Genomic DNA, 13,745 nt, shown 5'->3' with positions numbered 1-13,745 from the left:
GATCAGCGTGCCCTGTCTGTTCTGCGGGTCTCTTCAAAGCCCCGCCGCTCCTTAAACGATGGTCACACACAGGGGGCCACGGACATGCTCTCAGGATCCCAGGTGTACGGCGAGGAGCAATGAGAGCCTCTAGGGCAGCCGAGTCACAGAGGAGGAGCCAGTCGCAACACATCAAAGCAGGGGGGGAAACCCCTTAGGAGCGCCTCAACGGGGTCCGGGTAGCCCAGGAATGGACACTTGGAGGCAGCGTAATTGTCTATGCTAGGCGCGTCCAGTAGGGAGTGGTGGTGAAAGTGTATCCACACAAATTCCTGGAAGCAGAGCGAAAGTTGGCCTGCACTCACTAAAGGCCTGAGCTCCGTCGGTCTCAGTCCCTTCGTCCCACTGCAGGCAAGCTGGCGCCGCCCCACACCTCGAGGGCCGGAGAAAGGTTCCCGGGTAGCTCTGCTGACGTCCCCTACAGCTCCCATGTGGCAGACTCCACAACACAATATGCGGCCATGAGCAGTCAATCCAGGCTTAAGTTCGAGCAATTAAAAATCTGCGCTTGTGCCACATAGCTGCCAAAAATTGTGAAACGGCAAATACAATAGGACCAGTTGTGTCTGATTGCTTGCATGCATTTTCGGAAACCCAAATTATTATATAAAGGGACAAGCCAGTGCTTCCTAGCCTTGTGATACTCCGGGCAGAAAAATACAAGGTGAAGCTCGGTTTCAGTATCACATTTGCATGCTGGACAGTTTTTTGGGGGAGAGGGTGACCATACTAGTTAGAGCTCGCAAAGGTAGAACACCATGCCTCCACTGAACATAGAGTTTTTTTTGCTAACAGAGGATATATGTCATCAAGAAATCGCTCAAATAAGTAGCAGTCTTTGACTAACAAGAAGGAAACCGTTGTAGAGCCAAGTTGGTGAGTGGATAATATAGCATTAAGTCTATCAGCAAGAAATATATGTGACTGTTTTAAAGACTTGATAACAAAGAAAATAAATTAACATAGGAGTTGCAAATGTGCACATGGTGTATTTGCATAAACGCCCACAATTGCCCAGGTAAAATCCCAAATATTCAAATAGATGTATTTTGTACATTTCCCATATTAACTATTTACTTAATGGATTGGAAATTGTATAGCTGGCTGTTTTATTCTTGCACAGTGAAAATGCAGTTGCTATTGTGAAGAAGTTTAATGTTTACATGCTGGTGGCTCCCCTTTTTGTTTCACATCTCTGCAAGGTGATGACAGAATATTCACATGAATAGGCACTCTTTCAATGCCTGGCCCCTAGGGAAAATGTAGCTGTCTTTCCAGCTCATATTTTTGTTTAATTCTCAAATAAAACCCATATATAAGTATGCATACATTGATGAACTTAGAGTCAGCAGCCATCATCGATCGGTCTGTTACATTGCCATTCATATTTTGCTTCCTCCCACCTGAGCATATAGATGGGGCAGAGGGTCAGCCTCATTCAGAAACGGTCACCTTTCTCTGTGAGTAATGGCATTTTGCTCGTACACTATGTGCGCATCCGTCTTAAAAATAGCCCCTTTGGTGTAAGGGTTGGTGGGTCACTGTACTCTTTCTTTTTAAATAAACACTATTTGTTCCTTTTACAGATTTTTTTTTACTTTGGCAAAGGCCCAGCACATTTTCAGACACTACTACCATGCCACTCATTTCTGCTTGCAGTGCCCTGCATCCCACACAGACACAGATATGTCTGCCATTTTAGAATGGGTCATCGTTTTTTAGGTTGAGCTTTTGAGACCTCTTGTATATACTTTAGTATATACTTATATGTGTATGTACTGTTTTGGCTCTGGAGATCAGCCCTAGGACTTGTCTGCTTCCCCTTAGGGACTTTTTTTTCTGTTAAACTGCCTCAAATTAACTGTCTTGATAGAAAACGTCCTGTAGAGGTCAGTCAAATACCAGAATTGCTTTCTACTGAGGGACCTTCTTTTTTACATTTTTCTGGCAACTACCTCTATTCGAGTTTCTTGACAGAAAACGACCAGCAGAGGCCAGTAAAATACCAGAATAACTTTTGCATTCTCTAGATTCCAGTCCATTGAAAATGTCTTCCAGAAGCACCCGTAGACAATAATATTTTTTTTAAATCATGTATTTATATTCAAAACAGAGCTTTGGACTATACTGTTTCCCGCTGAAAGGCAACATTTCTCTCCATGTGTTCCCATACCTGGAGTGTCACACAGTTTGGTGCTTACTTTCCCTCCATGTTAAAGAACAGTAGATGTTTCAGCGGATTGGTGTCACTACAACGCGGTTTTTTACAACGCATTCCGTTACATCGGAATTTTTACAACGCAGGATCCATTACATCGGATGCCATTACAACGCATGGCATTACATAGCAGATGCTATTACAACGCATGGCATTACATCGTAAGTATAGGTAAGTATATCTTTTTAAAAAAAATGTAATTAAGTTAATTTAATTAATTTAATTTAATTAATTTAATTAAAATACATTTTAAAATAGTAATTAATTTAATTTAATAAATTTAAATCTATTTATTTAATTTAATTTTAATAAAAATTGTAATTAATTTTAATTAATTAATATAATGAAATTCATTTAATTTAAATATTTTTAAACATTATAATTAAAATAAATTAATTAAAATATTTAATTTAATTTAATTAATGTAATTAAAAAATGTAATTAATATAATATAATTAATTTAATTTAATAAATATATATTAATTAATTTATAAATGGTAAATATAATTTAATTAGCCCTAAGCACAAACCCAACCCTGAACCCTAAAACACCCCTGTACCCCAAAACCCAAACCCTACTCTGAAACCTAAAAACACCCCTGTACCCCAAAACCCAAACCCTACCCTGAAACCTAAAACACCCCTGTACCCCAAAACCCAAACCCTACCCTGAAACCTAAAAACACCCATGTACCCCAAAACCCAAACCCTACCCTGAAACCTAAAAACACCCCTGTACCCCAAAACCCAAACCCTACCCTGAAACCTAAAAACACCCCTGTATCCCAAAACCCAAACCCTACCCTGAAACCTAAAAACACCCCTGTACCCCAAAACCCAAACCCTACCCTGAAACCTAAAAACACCCCTGTACCCCAAAACCCAAACCCTACCCTGAAACCTAAAAACACCCCTGTATCCCAAAACCCAAACCCTACCCTGAAACCTAAAAACACCCCTGTACCCCAAAACCCAAACCCTACCCTGAAACCTATACCCCAAAACCCAAACCCTACCCTGAAACCTAAAAACACCCCTGTACCCCAAAACCCAAACACTACCCTGAAACCTAAAAACACCCCTGTATCCCAAAACCCAAACACTACCCTGAAACCTAAAAACACTCCTGTACCCCAAAACCCAAACCCTACCCTGAAACCTAAAAACACCCCTGTACACCTGTACTTATTTCAAAAATTACTTTAATTAATATAATAAATAATAAATTAATAATATTTAAAAACATAAATAAATATATTTAATTATAATTAATATTAATAAAATTAAAAAAAATTAAATACTTACCTATACTTACGATGTAATGCCATGCGTTGTAATAGCATCTGCTATGTAATGCCATGCGTTGTAATGGCATCCGATGTAATGGATCCTGCGTTGTAAAAGTTCCGTTGTAAAAGCCTCCCGTTGTAAAAGTTGCGATGTAACGGTGCATCACCGTTTCAGCACCCAGGCTAATGTGCTGCATAGCTAAATACATATAAGGTACCAAAGGCAAGACTGGTTGCATTGCAAATGCTTGTTAATATTAGAATAGTATTCAAAACTATTTCAAGATGGATGCTGGTGCATGCGTACCCCCTGCATATGGACATCTTTGAATGGTTATTGAATCCTTTCCTAATAATAAAGAATGGAAGAAATCATTTTGAGATGCCTGCCAACTTTAAACAAGCATTATCAAAGTCAGTAGCTCTTATAGTGGCCGGTAAAGGTGAAACCTATTAGCTTTATAATGCTTATTTAAAGTGAAGGTAATTTCCAAGGTTTTGTGCAATGGAATAATGGCCATATGAAGGCAGTTATGCATCCTTTTATGTCTAGATTTGAATTACTGATTTCAAAATACCCTGAGGGCCAGATGTATGTAGGTAATTGTTTGCGATTACCAAGTAGTGAATTTCTGCGGTTCGCTATTTGGTAATCGCAAACACCCATGTACATTTTGTGGTTTACACATTTAGCTGACTCTTAGTGGGTCACAAATAGACCTACCTCATGAATATTGTTGAGGTAGGAGGTCTCAGGTTGCAACCCATTGGGAATCACAAAAACACAGGGCTGGTGGCCTGCTGGAGTCAGCAGACCACCATGCCTGTAACTGCTTTTAAATAAAGCAATTTTTTTTTAATGCAGCCCGTTTTCCTTAAAGGAAAGCAGGATATGTTTCAAAAAGAAAAACAAAAAGTTTATTTTCCTTTTTTAAGGGAACATGCTCTCATTTGTAGATGGTTTTGATTTCACTAATAAATTGTCAGAATATCATATAGTAACACTGACCATGATAATATGTATAAAAAACTCTTCAGGGTGCATCGGCAGTGAAGCTTCTTCTTTACACATTATTTTCTTTTGCAGAATTATCTCATACCTGTATTGGCAGATCATACTAGGAAGAAAGATCATGGTCAAGCTCTTGCAAGAACAGATTGCCAATGTATGTTCCATTTCCACTTTTTACCACTAAATGTCTGTAAGTGCATACATTTTCCTGAATATGCTGTTTCTGCTTTTGTGTAAATCAATGTATCTAAAGAAGGTGTGCTCACTAGAATGAGAAAGCACTGATTACTCAAATATCTACGAAATATTCTAAAACCACGTGGAATCAGAGGCTCACGTTTGTTGTGTTGTTCCATGGCCTTTTTGTGTTCTATGAATGAGGGCCACATGTCTGTCTAGTACTTTTACAAGAACCCCAAAAGCTCTGTGCTTTGCAGAAAACCATGCTAAGATTTTCATTGCTGTATTGTTTTGGCTTTCTAATTGGTGGGATTAATTGTAGCACCATGAGTGCATGTGACACTAATTTGGTGGTCTCCAGCTGGCACGCAAAGCTGGATGGCTGTCCATGCAGAGTCAACCACGACTCACACATTCCCAGGTCAGTGCATGAATAGCTCATCTAGTTTTTGCTTGCCTTCTGGTACTCATAGTTCTGACTTTACAAAGAGATAAACAGGATGAAATGTAACAGAAGCAGCACCAAATCAGCCATGCCTCTATCATTGACGGTCCACCACCACTGGGCTATGTAGCAACAGAATCATTACAGTTGAGATCCCCTAGTCTTGGGTCCTAAATTGGAAGGACATATTGAGGGAAGTGGTATTTGGCGGCCTGCAGGTAAGGCAAATCCACAAAGGTAGATCTCCAACGTATAGACTGATCTCCTAATACTGACAATGGAAAGATGGAAACAAGTGAGCGAAGGCAGTAGGTGTTTTGTTGTGGAAAAAATCTTCTACAGAATTAAGGATGATTTCCCCTTTATGGTTTGTAAGTGGTCAGTAGTGACAAGGTTCCCGGTGTTTAGTGATCCCATGGTCCCTACAGAATCACAGTTGAGGTGGCAGACCACATAATGTTAGTCTCACTCTCCAGCTGGTCAAAGAAGGCCCATTTCAGGGAGTGATGCACCTTGCTGGTCTCTGAGCAAAGTAAGAATTAAATAGGAGGGAGAATGCTAAGTTGTTAGCTATAGTAAAGTCACAGTGCAGCCTAACTGTGGGTCTACAGAATGAAATAAGCCAGATGATTAACAAAATTGAGGCGTAGCTTGGGGAGACTAGACAAAGGGCAATTAGCCTAGACTTCATCCAAACAAAACTACCGGTAAAAGCCAGTCACCGTAGCTTAACCAACAATGTAACATACACATGGGTTGGCTTGCTTACTACAGAGGTCCTCATGTACCTGTACTATTCAAACAGAATGAGCAAAAATGATTAAGCCAAGCAGTCATGAGTTAGGAGTTTCATATCTTAAGGTGGGCTGTGAAGCAAGTAGTCATCCTTGGCCAGAGATATGTTTGCATAAATGCTGATTCCTTTGGTTATGGAGGACCATAATATACAATCTAAGTCATCTATACCTTTACACATGAGCACTAAAGTATGTACCTGGGTTAAGGTTAAGAGTAACCCACTGATCAATCAATCAATCATACAGTCTTGTAATGCACAACTTGTCACCCCAGGGAGTTTACAGGTGTTGGGGTTTTGTGAGCCTCGGCCGGGTGGCTATGGTGGTCAAAGAGCCAGGTCTTGAGCTTCTTCTTGAAGTGCTCCAGTGAGGGAGATCTGCGTAGGTGGAGGTCGTTCCAAGACCTGGCGGTAAGGTAGGAGAAGGAACAACCTCTGCAGCGGCGTCAGTTGATGCGGGGATGTGGGCCAGGGCTAGCGTGGAAGAGTGGATCTCCCTGCTTGGCTGATGAAACGTCAGACGGTTGTTGATGTAGACGGGTCTGAAATTGTGGAGGGCTTTGTAGGCATGAGTGAGAAGTTTGAAGATGCTTATTTCCCAGACAGAGAGCCAGTGGAGGGATCTGAGGTGGGGAGGAGGTGCTGATTTTTCTAGGGAGGTTGAGGATGAGTCTAGCTGTTGTTCTGAATGGTCTGGAGGTGGCTCAGGAGCTGTTTAGTTGGTTTTGACGTAGAGTGCGTTGCTATAGTCGAGTCAGCTGGAAAAGAGGACCTGGGTGACTGCCTTCCTGATTGAGATGAGGATTCATCAGAAATCTTGCAGAGCATGCGGAGGGTGTGGAAGCAGGCAGAGGTGATAGCATTGATCTTCTGCTTCATGGTCAGTTAGATGCCCAGGATGATTCTGAGGGTACATGCATGGCTGGTGGGAGTGGGAGAGGGGCCAAGTGTGTTGGGCCACCAGATGCAGTCCCAAGGGGAGGGCTTGTTTCCAAAGCTGAGGACTTCCGATTTGTCCGAGTTCAGTTTTAGGCAGTTGGCCTTCATCCAGATGACGATGTTGGTCATAGTGTTACGGAAGTTGGTCTTGGTGGTGTCAGTGTCTTCTATGAGCGAGAGGACGAGATAGATGTCATCGACGTACAAGATGACATTGAGTCCGTGGGTGCGTGCGATGTCTACAAGAGGTGTCATGTAGGTGTTGAAGAGGGAGGAGCCCTGGGGTATGCCGCAGATGATGTCTTTGGGTGTGGAGGAGAAGGGAGGTATGTGGATCCTTATGTTCAGCCGGAAAGGTAGTAGGAGATCCAGTGGAGTGCATTGCCTTGGATGCTAATGTGGTAGAGTCTGGTGACAAAGGTGTGGTATGAGACATTGTCAAAGGCCGCCAAGAGGTAGAGGAGGAGGAGCGCTGCCATTCCACCTATGTCGAGGAAGCGTCTGATGTCATCCGTTGCTGCTGGTTGGGCCGGAAGCCAGATTGGTAGGGGTCAAGCAGGTTATTTTCTTCCAGGTAGTCCGTGAGCTGGCAGTTGATGGCTTTTTCCAGGAACTTGCCGGGGAAGGGAAGTAGCGAGATAGGACGGTAGTTTTTTAGTTAGTTGGGGTTGACAAAGGGTTTCTTCAAGAGGAGATTGATTTCCTCGTGCTTCCAAACATCGGGAATGGTGGCTGTGGTAAAGAATGTGTTGCGGATTTCTGTAAGGACGCTGCAGTTGACCCCCATTCCTAGGTTGTAGATGTGGAGCGGGCAGGGGTTGGTGAAGGCCCCACAGTGGATGGAGTTCATGATGGAAATGGTGTCTTCAGTCATGAGTAACTTTTGGTCGATGATGTGGTGGGAGTGGGGGCACTGGATTGGGTGCAGAGGTGGTTGATATCAGTGGGTTGTGGGTCAAAGTTGCTGTAGATGTTGGTGATCTTGTGGTGGAAGTGGTACGCCAAAGAGGGCTTGAGAGGGGTGGATTGTGTTCTCGTTGGTGGTGGGGCAGGAGAATTCCCTGACGATGCTGAAGAGGTCCTTGGGGTGATTGGCGCTTGCCTTAATGGTTGCCTCAATGCGCAAAGGGCTTCTTTCTTGGCCTCCCTGAGACAGTGAACATACCAAAAATTCTGGAGACAGACCAATGAATGGCCAATGGATAGCCTACTGAACACGTGCCTGTCATGGCTCAGAAGCAAAGTATACCACACCTTATTGTGAGTCAAAGACCTCAAATTAACACAGAGACTGAGTATTTTGGAAAGGAGCTATGACAAAGACTGAATCATATTAAGATGAGGCCATAATAACCTTCAAACCTTTATAAAGAAAACTTAAAAACATATACACTTTGTCTTGAATACAAACTCTTTTTTATAATTGGTAAAAGGAAAGCCGAATCACGGGCACTTCAAACTTAAAGTACCATTGTCATTTTTAATTAGGTCACCTACCCTGCAAACTTTGCACACCCTCCAGGTTGTTTTCTTGTGCATTAACTTTAATACGATGACTAGACACAAACTCATGACTTGACTACCCTGGCGCTTTCAGAAGCGGTCGCTCCCTTCACCATAGCTCCTGCCTGGTATTGTTGACCGTGCTCCTGTGCCTCCTACTATCGCATTAATTCTGCTGCCTCCTAATAGCATAGCGCTATAGTGCGAGTGCCACTGTAGACTTAGAATAAAATTTATAGCGCTTTGTGATTATACTACACGGCGCTTTGACTCGCGCTCGCATAAACTGTTGCGATATTTGTGCTGTATTGTGTATGCTGCATTGCCTGTTTTTGTGCAGATTATCGTCGCGCTAACAAGACACACTGTCTCAGCCTTTGTTGACCATTTGTGACCCAGCCTACCTCTAGTTTCGTTTCTGGCCGCCATCTTAATTGTTGTTGCCTCAGAGCCCGTCCTCCACTGCCCGCCCCGCCTCCCCAGCTGACCCTCCCTCGCCCCTCCCCCTCCACTATCCATATATGATAGATGCCTTTGCGCGCAGCGTTCACGCGCAGCGATCGCGCCCCATGCGCGCCGAAGGTGCGCCAAAGGTAAGCCCGTCTATGCCCGGACCGCGCCCAGCACCAGACTCCCTGGTCCCCGCAACCCGCACTCCTCCCGCATAACGTATGACGCCGCTACCCTCCAAGCCCAGAACCTCGGACGCACACCTCTATGCTGCGTAGCTGCCCCAGGACACACCCATGGACCCTTCACCTGCCACTCCTGCAAATTTTCCAGCATCAAGACCCACACCACATCCACTAACCCCAAACACAGCTTTGACTCCAACCACCTGAAGTGCATACTGCTGAACACCCGCTCGGTCCACAGACACGCCACCGAACTCTGGGATCTACTCGACACTACATCACCGGACGTCGCCTTCCTTACTGAAACATGGATGAACGCATCATCAACTCCCGATATCGCCATAGCCATCCCGGACAATTACAAAATCATCCGAAAAGACCGCACCGTCCAAACAGGAGGAGGCATCGCCATCGTCCATAAGAACACCATCAAAATCACGACCAGCTCCGACGACAACCTCACAACCGCCGAACACCTCCACTTCCAGATCCACACCGACCCCTGGACCACACTTAGAGGCACCCTCATCTACAGACCTCCAGGAACCCGTAAACAATTCAGCGAAGACATCACTGACTTCATCAGTCCACATTCCCTCGCCTCCGAGAACTACATTCTACTAGGAGACCTCAACTTCCACCTGGAAAAGAAAAACGACAGCAACACCACCACCCTACTTGACAACCTGGCCAATCTCGGCCTCAAACAACTTGTTGACACCCCCACCCATGTCGCCGGACATACGCTCGACCCAATCTTCACCTCCAGCAAACACATCTCCTTCGATCGCACCACAGCTCTCCATTGGACGGACCACAGTTGTATTCGCTTCAGCTACAAATCCACCTCGACCCACAACACCCACAACCTATTCCCCGAAGAAAATGGAACAAAATCACCACCGACCAACTCCTCACATCGCTAAACCAAAACCCACCCGCCCTCTCATCGGATCCAAACCAAGCTGCCATCAAATTCAAACAATGGATCACTCACAGCGCTGACGAATTAGCCCCTTTAAAAAACCATCACACCAGACAAGACAGCAAAAAGGCCCCCTGGTTCAACGATGACCTTAAGAAATCCAAAAAGCTATGCCGTACCCTCGAGAAAACATGGAGAAAAAACCCAACCACCGACAACATGACCACCTTCAAGGCAGCCACCCGCAAACACCACCAGCTGATTCGATCCACCAAGAAATCAGCATTCAAGAATCGACTCGACAACAACGCCCATAACAGCAAGGAACTATTCAACATCATCAAAGAATTCACCAACCCCACCGCAGCCTCAAACGACATCACTCCCTCCCAAGACCTCTGCGATTCGCTATCCTCCTTCTTCTACAACAAAATTGCCGACATACATAACAGCTTCGAAAACAGTTCCAACGAACAATCCTCCCCACCGCCCTCAGTACCCAAACCGCCCTCTAACAACCTCAGCGCCTGGAACCCAGTCACCACTGAAGACACCACCTGCCTAATGAATTCCATCCACTCTGGCTCGCCAACCGACCCATGTCCCCACCACATCTTCAACAAAGCTGACTCCATCATCGCACCCCATCTCCGTGATGTCATCAATTGCTCCTTCATCTCTGCTGCCTTCCCAGAAAGCTGGAAACATGCCGAAGTCAGCGCCCTCCTGAAAAAACCAACAGCTGACCCCTCGGAACTTAAAAACTACCGCCCCATATCTCTCCTCCCATTCCCGGCCAAAGTCATTGAGAAAGCCGTCAATAGCCAACTCGCCGCCTTCCTCGAATCCAACAAATCCCTCGATCCCTCACAATCCGGCTTTCGAGCCAAACACAGCACCGAAACCGCCCTCATCGCAGCAACAGACGACATCCGCTCACTACTGGACAACGGAGAAACTGTGGCCCTCATTCTACTCGACCTCTCCGCCGCCTTCGACACTGTCTGTCACAGCACCCTCATACAACGCCTCAGCAACATCGGCATAAAAGGAAAAGCCTTGGACTGGATCATCTCGTTCCTAACTGGGAGAACACAGAGAGTCCGACTTCCCCCATTCAAATCAGAAGCCACCAAAGTCATCTGCGGTGTACCACAAGGATCATCACTCAGTCCCACCCTCTTCAATGTTTACATGAGCCCACTCGCATCCATCGCGCGTCAACACAACCTTAACATCATCTCCTATGCTGACGACACCCAGCTGATCCTTTCCCTCACCAAAGACCCCAACACCGCCAAAACCAATCTTCACGAAGGCATGAAAGAAGTAGCCACATGGATGAAAAACAGCCGCCTTAAACTTAACTCAGACAAAACGGAAGTGCTCATCCTAGGCTCATCCCCCTCTGCCTGGGACGACTCATGGTTGCCTTCGGATCTGGGCGCAGCACCCATACCCTCAGACCACGCACGCAACCTTGGCTTCATCCTAGACTCCTCACTCTCGATGACCAAACAAGTCAACACCGTCTCATCTTCCTGCTTGAACGTACTTCGAATGCTCAAAAAAATCTTCCACTGGATCCCCACCGAGACAAGAAAGACAGTCACCCACGCACTGGTTACGAGTCGACTAGACTACGGAAACATCCTCCACGCCGGAATCACAGCCACATTACAGAAAAAACTCCAATGCATCCTAAACGCATCAGCGAGACTCATTTTGGACATCCCTCGCCAAGATCACATTACCGGCCACCTGAAAGACCTTCACTGGCTTCCCGTCAACAAGAGAATAACATTCCGCCTCCTCACCCACGCACACAAGGCCCTCTACAAACTAGGGCCCGAATGCCTCAATACTCGACTATCCTTCTACACACCCACCCGCCAACTAAGATCCTCCAATCAAGGCCTCGCCTCAGTCCCGCGTATCCAAAGATCTACAATGGGAGGCAGATCCTTCTCCTACTTGGCGGCCAAGACATGGAACTCACTCCCCACTCACCTCCGCCTTACACAGAACCACATCTCCTTCAGAAAAGAACTTAAAATCTGGCTATTCGATAAATAATGAACCCACTCCCCAAGCGCCTTGAGACCCTCTGGGTGAGTAGCGCGCTATATAAATTCTTGAACTTGACTACTTCGAGCCCCAATGGACTGAGAGGTATGAGTGTAAGGTAATCTGCATCAGATGTAAAGTTTTGCTGAGCCTAGTATTACATTTAATGTGAACTCATTCTCAGTCATAAGTCTGCACCCGATTGCTTACTACATTGCATAGGTGCAGAATTATGACTTTTTTGAATATCAACAACTTCCATGTTAATGCCTGGAAAGTCGCAGCTTTCCAGCACAATTCCGAAAAGGTTTCAAGAATTCATATTTCTCATGCGAACATATAAACCCTGCACCCCACTTCTAATTTGGGGGTATCCACTGTTCATACCTGCCCTGAAGGAGTATAATTTTGCCATTCTCAGAATAAAATTGTTGTTTCCAGGGCAGGGAAGAAAGTGCTAGGAGAGGCGTTTGTTAATACCCACAAAGATGGTCACAAATCTCCAGGACGTTCTTACCCCCAGAAAACCCACCGCCCTCTCACAAGAGAAACCTCAATGTGTATAAATTGTTTTGCATTGGCAAAATGACTTTAGTGAGTTGAAGCAAAATGTTATCTTTTTACATACAGGCCGGATTCAACTTTATATGCAAAAGTTATTTTGCACTTATAAAAGAAATATGACTTTCTAAATCATGCCTATGTTTCCTGCTCTGCTGGTGGAGTGCAGAAGTGTTCAGTGTACACCAGCCTGGTGATGGTCTGGATGTCTACCTTTCTCAGATTGTGTACTATCACCACTTCTGGCATGTGTAGATGTTTGCAGGGAACCCCGCAGTATTGGGGATCAAAGGGGTAAAAGCTGGACCTTTCTACAACCTTGTAAAGGCTCCTTCAAGAGTATTCACATTGTTGGCAATCTTTGCGTGTCTGATATTTGGACTGGTTATTCCTCTGCAAAGAATGTCAGCACATGTACTGCTATTGCAACGACTTAGCTTGCAAGGGTGACACTCGTGCCTCTACCCATTGAAAGTGAGCTCGACCCAGGGCAGAAATTAAGTTCCATCACGTAGCCTTTGTTTGCTGCCAAAAGCCATGTCACCAATTTAAATCACTAGCAAAATTGAATATCCAAAAGAAAAGGAGTGATTTTGAAAAAGAATTATTATAATGCGTACTGGAAAGTGAGGGTTAACGTGCCCCACCCACAGTTAGTTGCATACCTTGGTTCTGTTAGCAATTTTTGGCATACTTTTTCTTTATCGTATTCTGTGCCTCTTATGTGCTTGAATCCCTCAGGGGTTTACTGAATCATTATTCCTGAGGTATACGCAATACAGACTAGGGTATATTGGTTAGGATGTTAGGATGACAGACACTTTTGCATGAGTGCCTCTTTATATTTTGTCCATTCCTTTTATGCTGCACCTACCCCTTCTGTGTTGATCATCCCTGAGCGGCCCAACAACCAGATCCAGTATCAATCTTCTTTTCCTGAATGGAGCGTTTCTGCACAATTGCCATGAATATGCAATCTACGCTTCTAAGCAGATCCGAGACAGGCCCAAAGGTTCCATACACCTGCTTAGTCCATGGTATTACCAACTTGTGTAATATAGAGGTGCAGCCATCCTGTGGGTTTTATGTTGGTGCATCACTGTTGGCATGACATTTGCAGCAGCAGTTGATTGGTA

The 13,745-nt window shown here is 44.9% G+C and overlaps 1 protein-coding gene across 2 annotated transcripts in view; it reads left to right on the top strand.

Annotated features, from left to right (window-relative positions):
* The window catches only part of TMC5 (transmembrane channel like 5), a 571,516-nt gene that overhangs the window by 536,822 nt on the left and 20,949 nt on the right, over positions 1-13,745 (top strand). For both annotated transcript variants that reach the window (XM_078665241.1, XM_078665242.1), the window contains exon 19: positions 4,634-4,712. In XM_078665241.1, coding sequence (XP_078521367.1) covers positions 4,634-4,712 — 79 coding nt within the window. The remainder of the gene's footprint in view (positions 1-4,633; positions 4,713-13,745) is intronic.

The sequence above is a fragment of the Lissotriton helveticus genome, chromosome 10, assembly GCF_964261635.1.
Source record: "Lissotriton helveticus chromosome 10, aLisHel1.1, whole genome shotgun sequence".
In the NCBI taxonomy this organism is placed as follows: Eukaryota; Metazoa; Chordata; class Amphibia; order Caudata; family Salamandridae; genus Lissotriton; species Lissotriton helveticus.
Note: the sequence above shows the minus strand (reverse complement) of the source record. Positions and strands in the feature narration are given on the sequence as shown.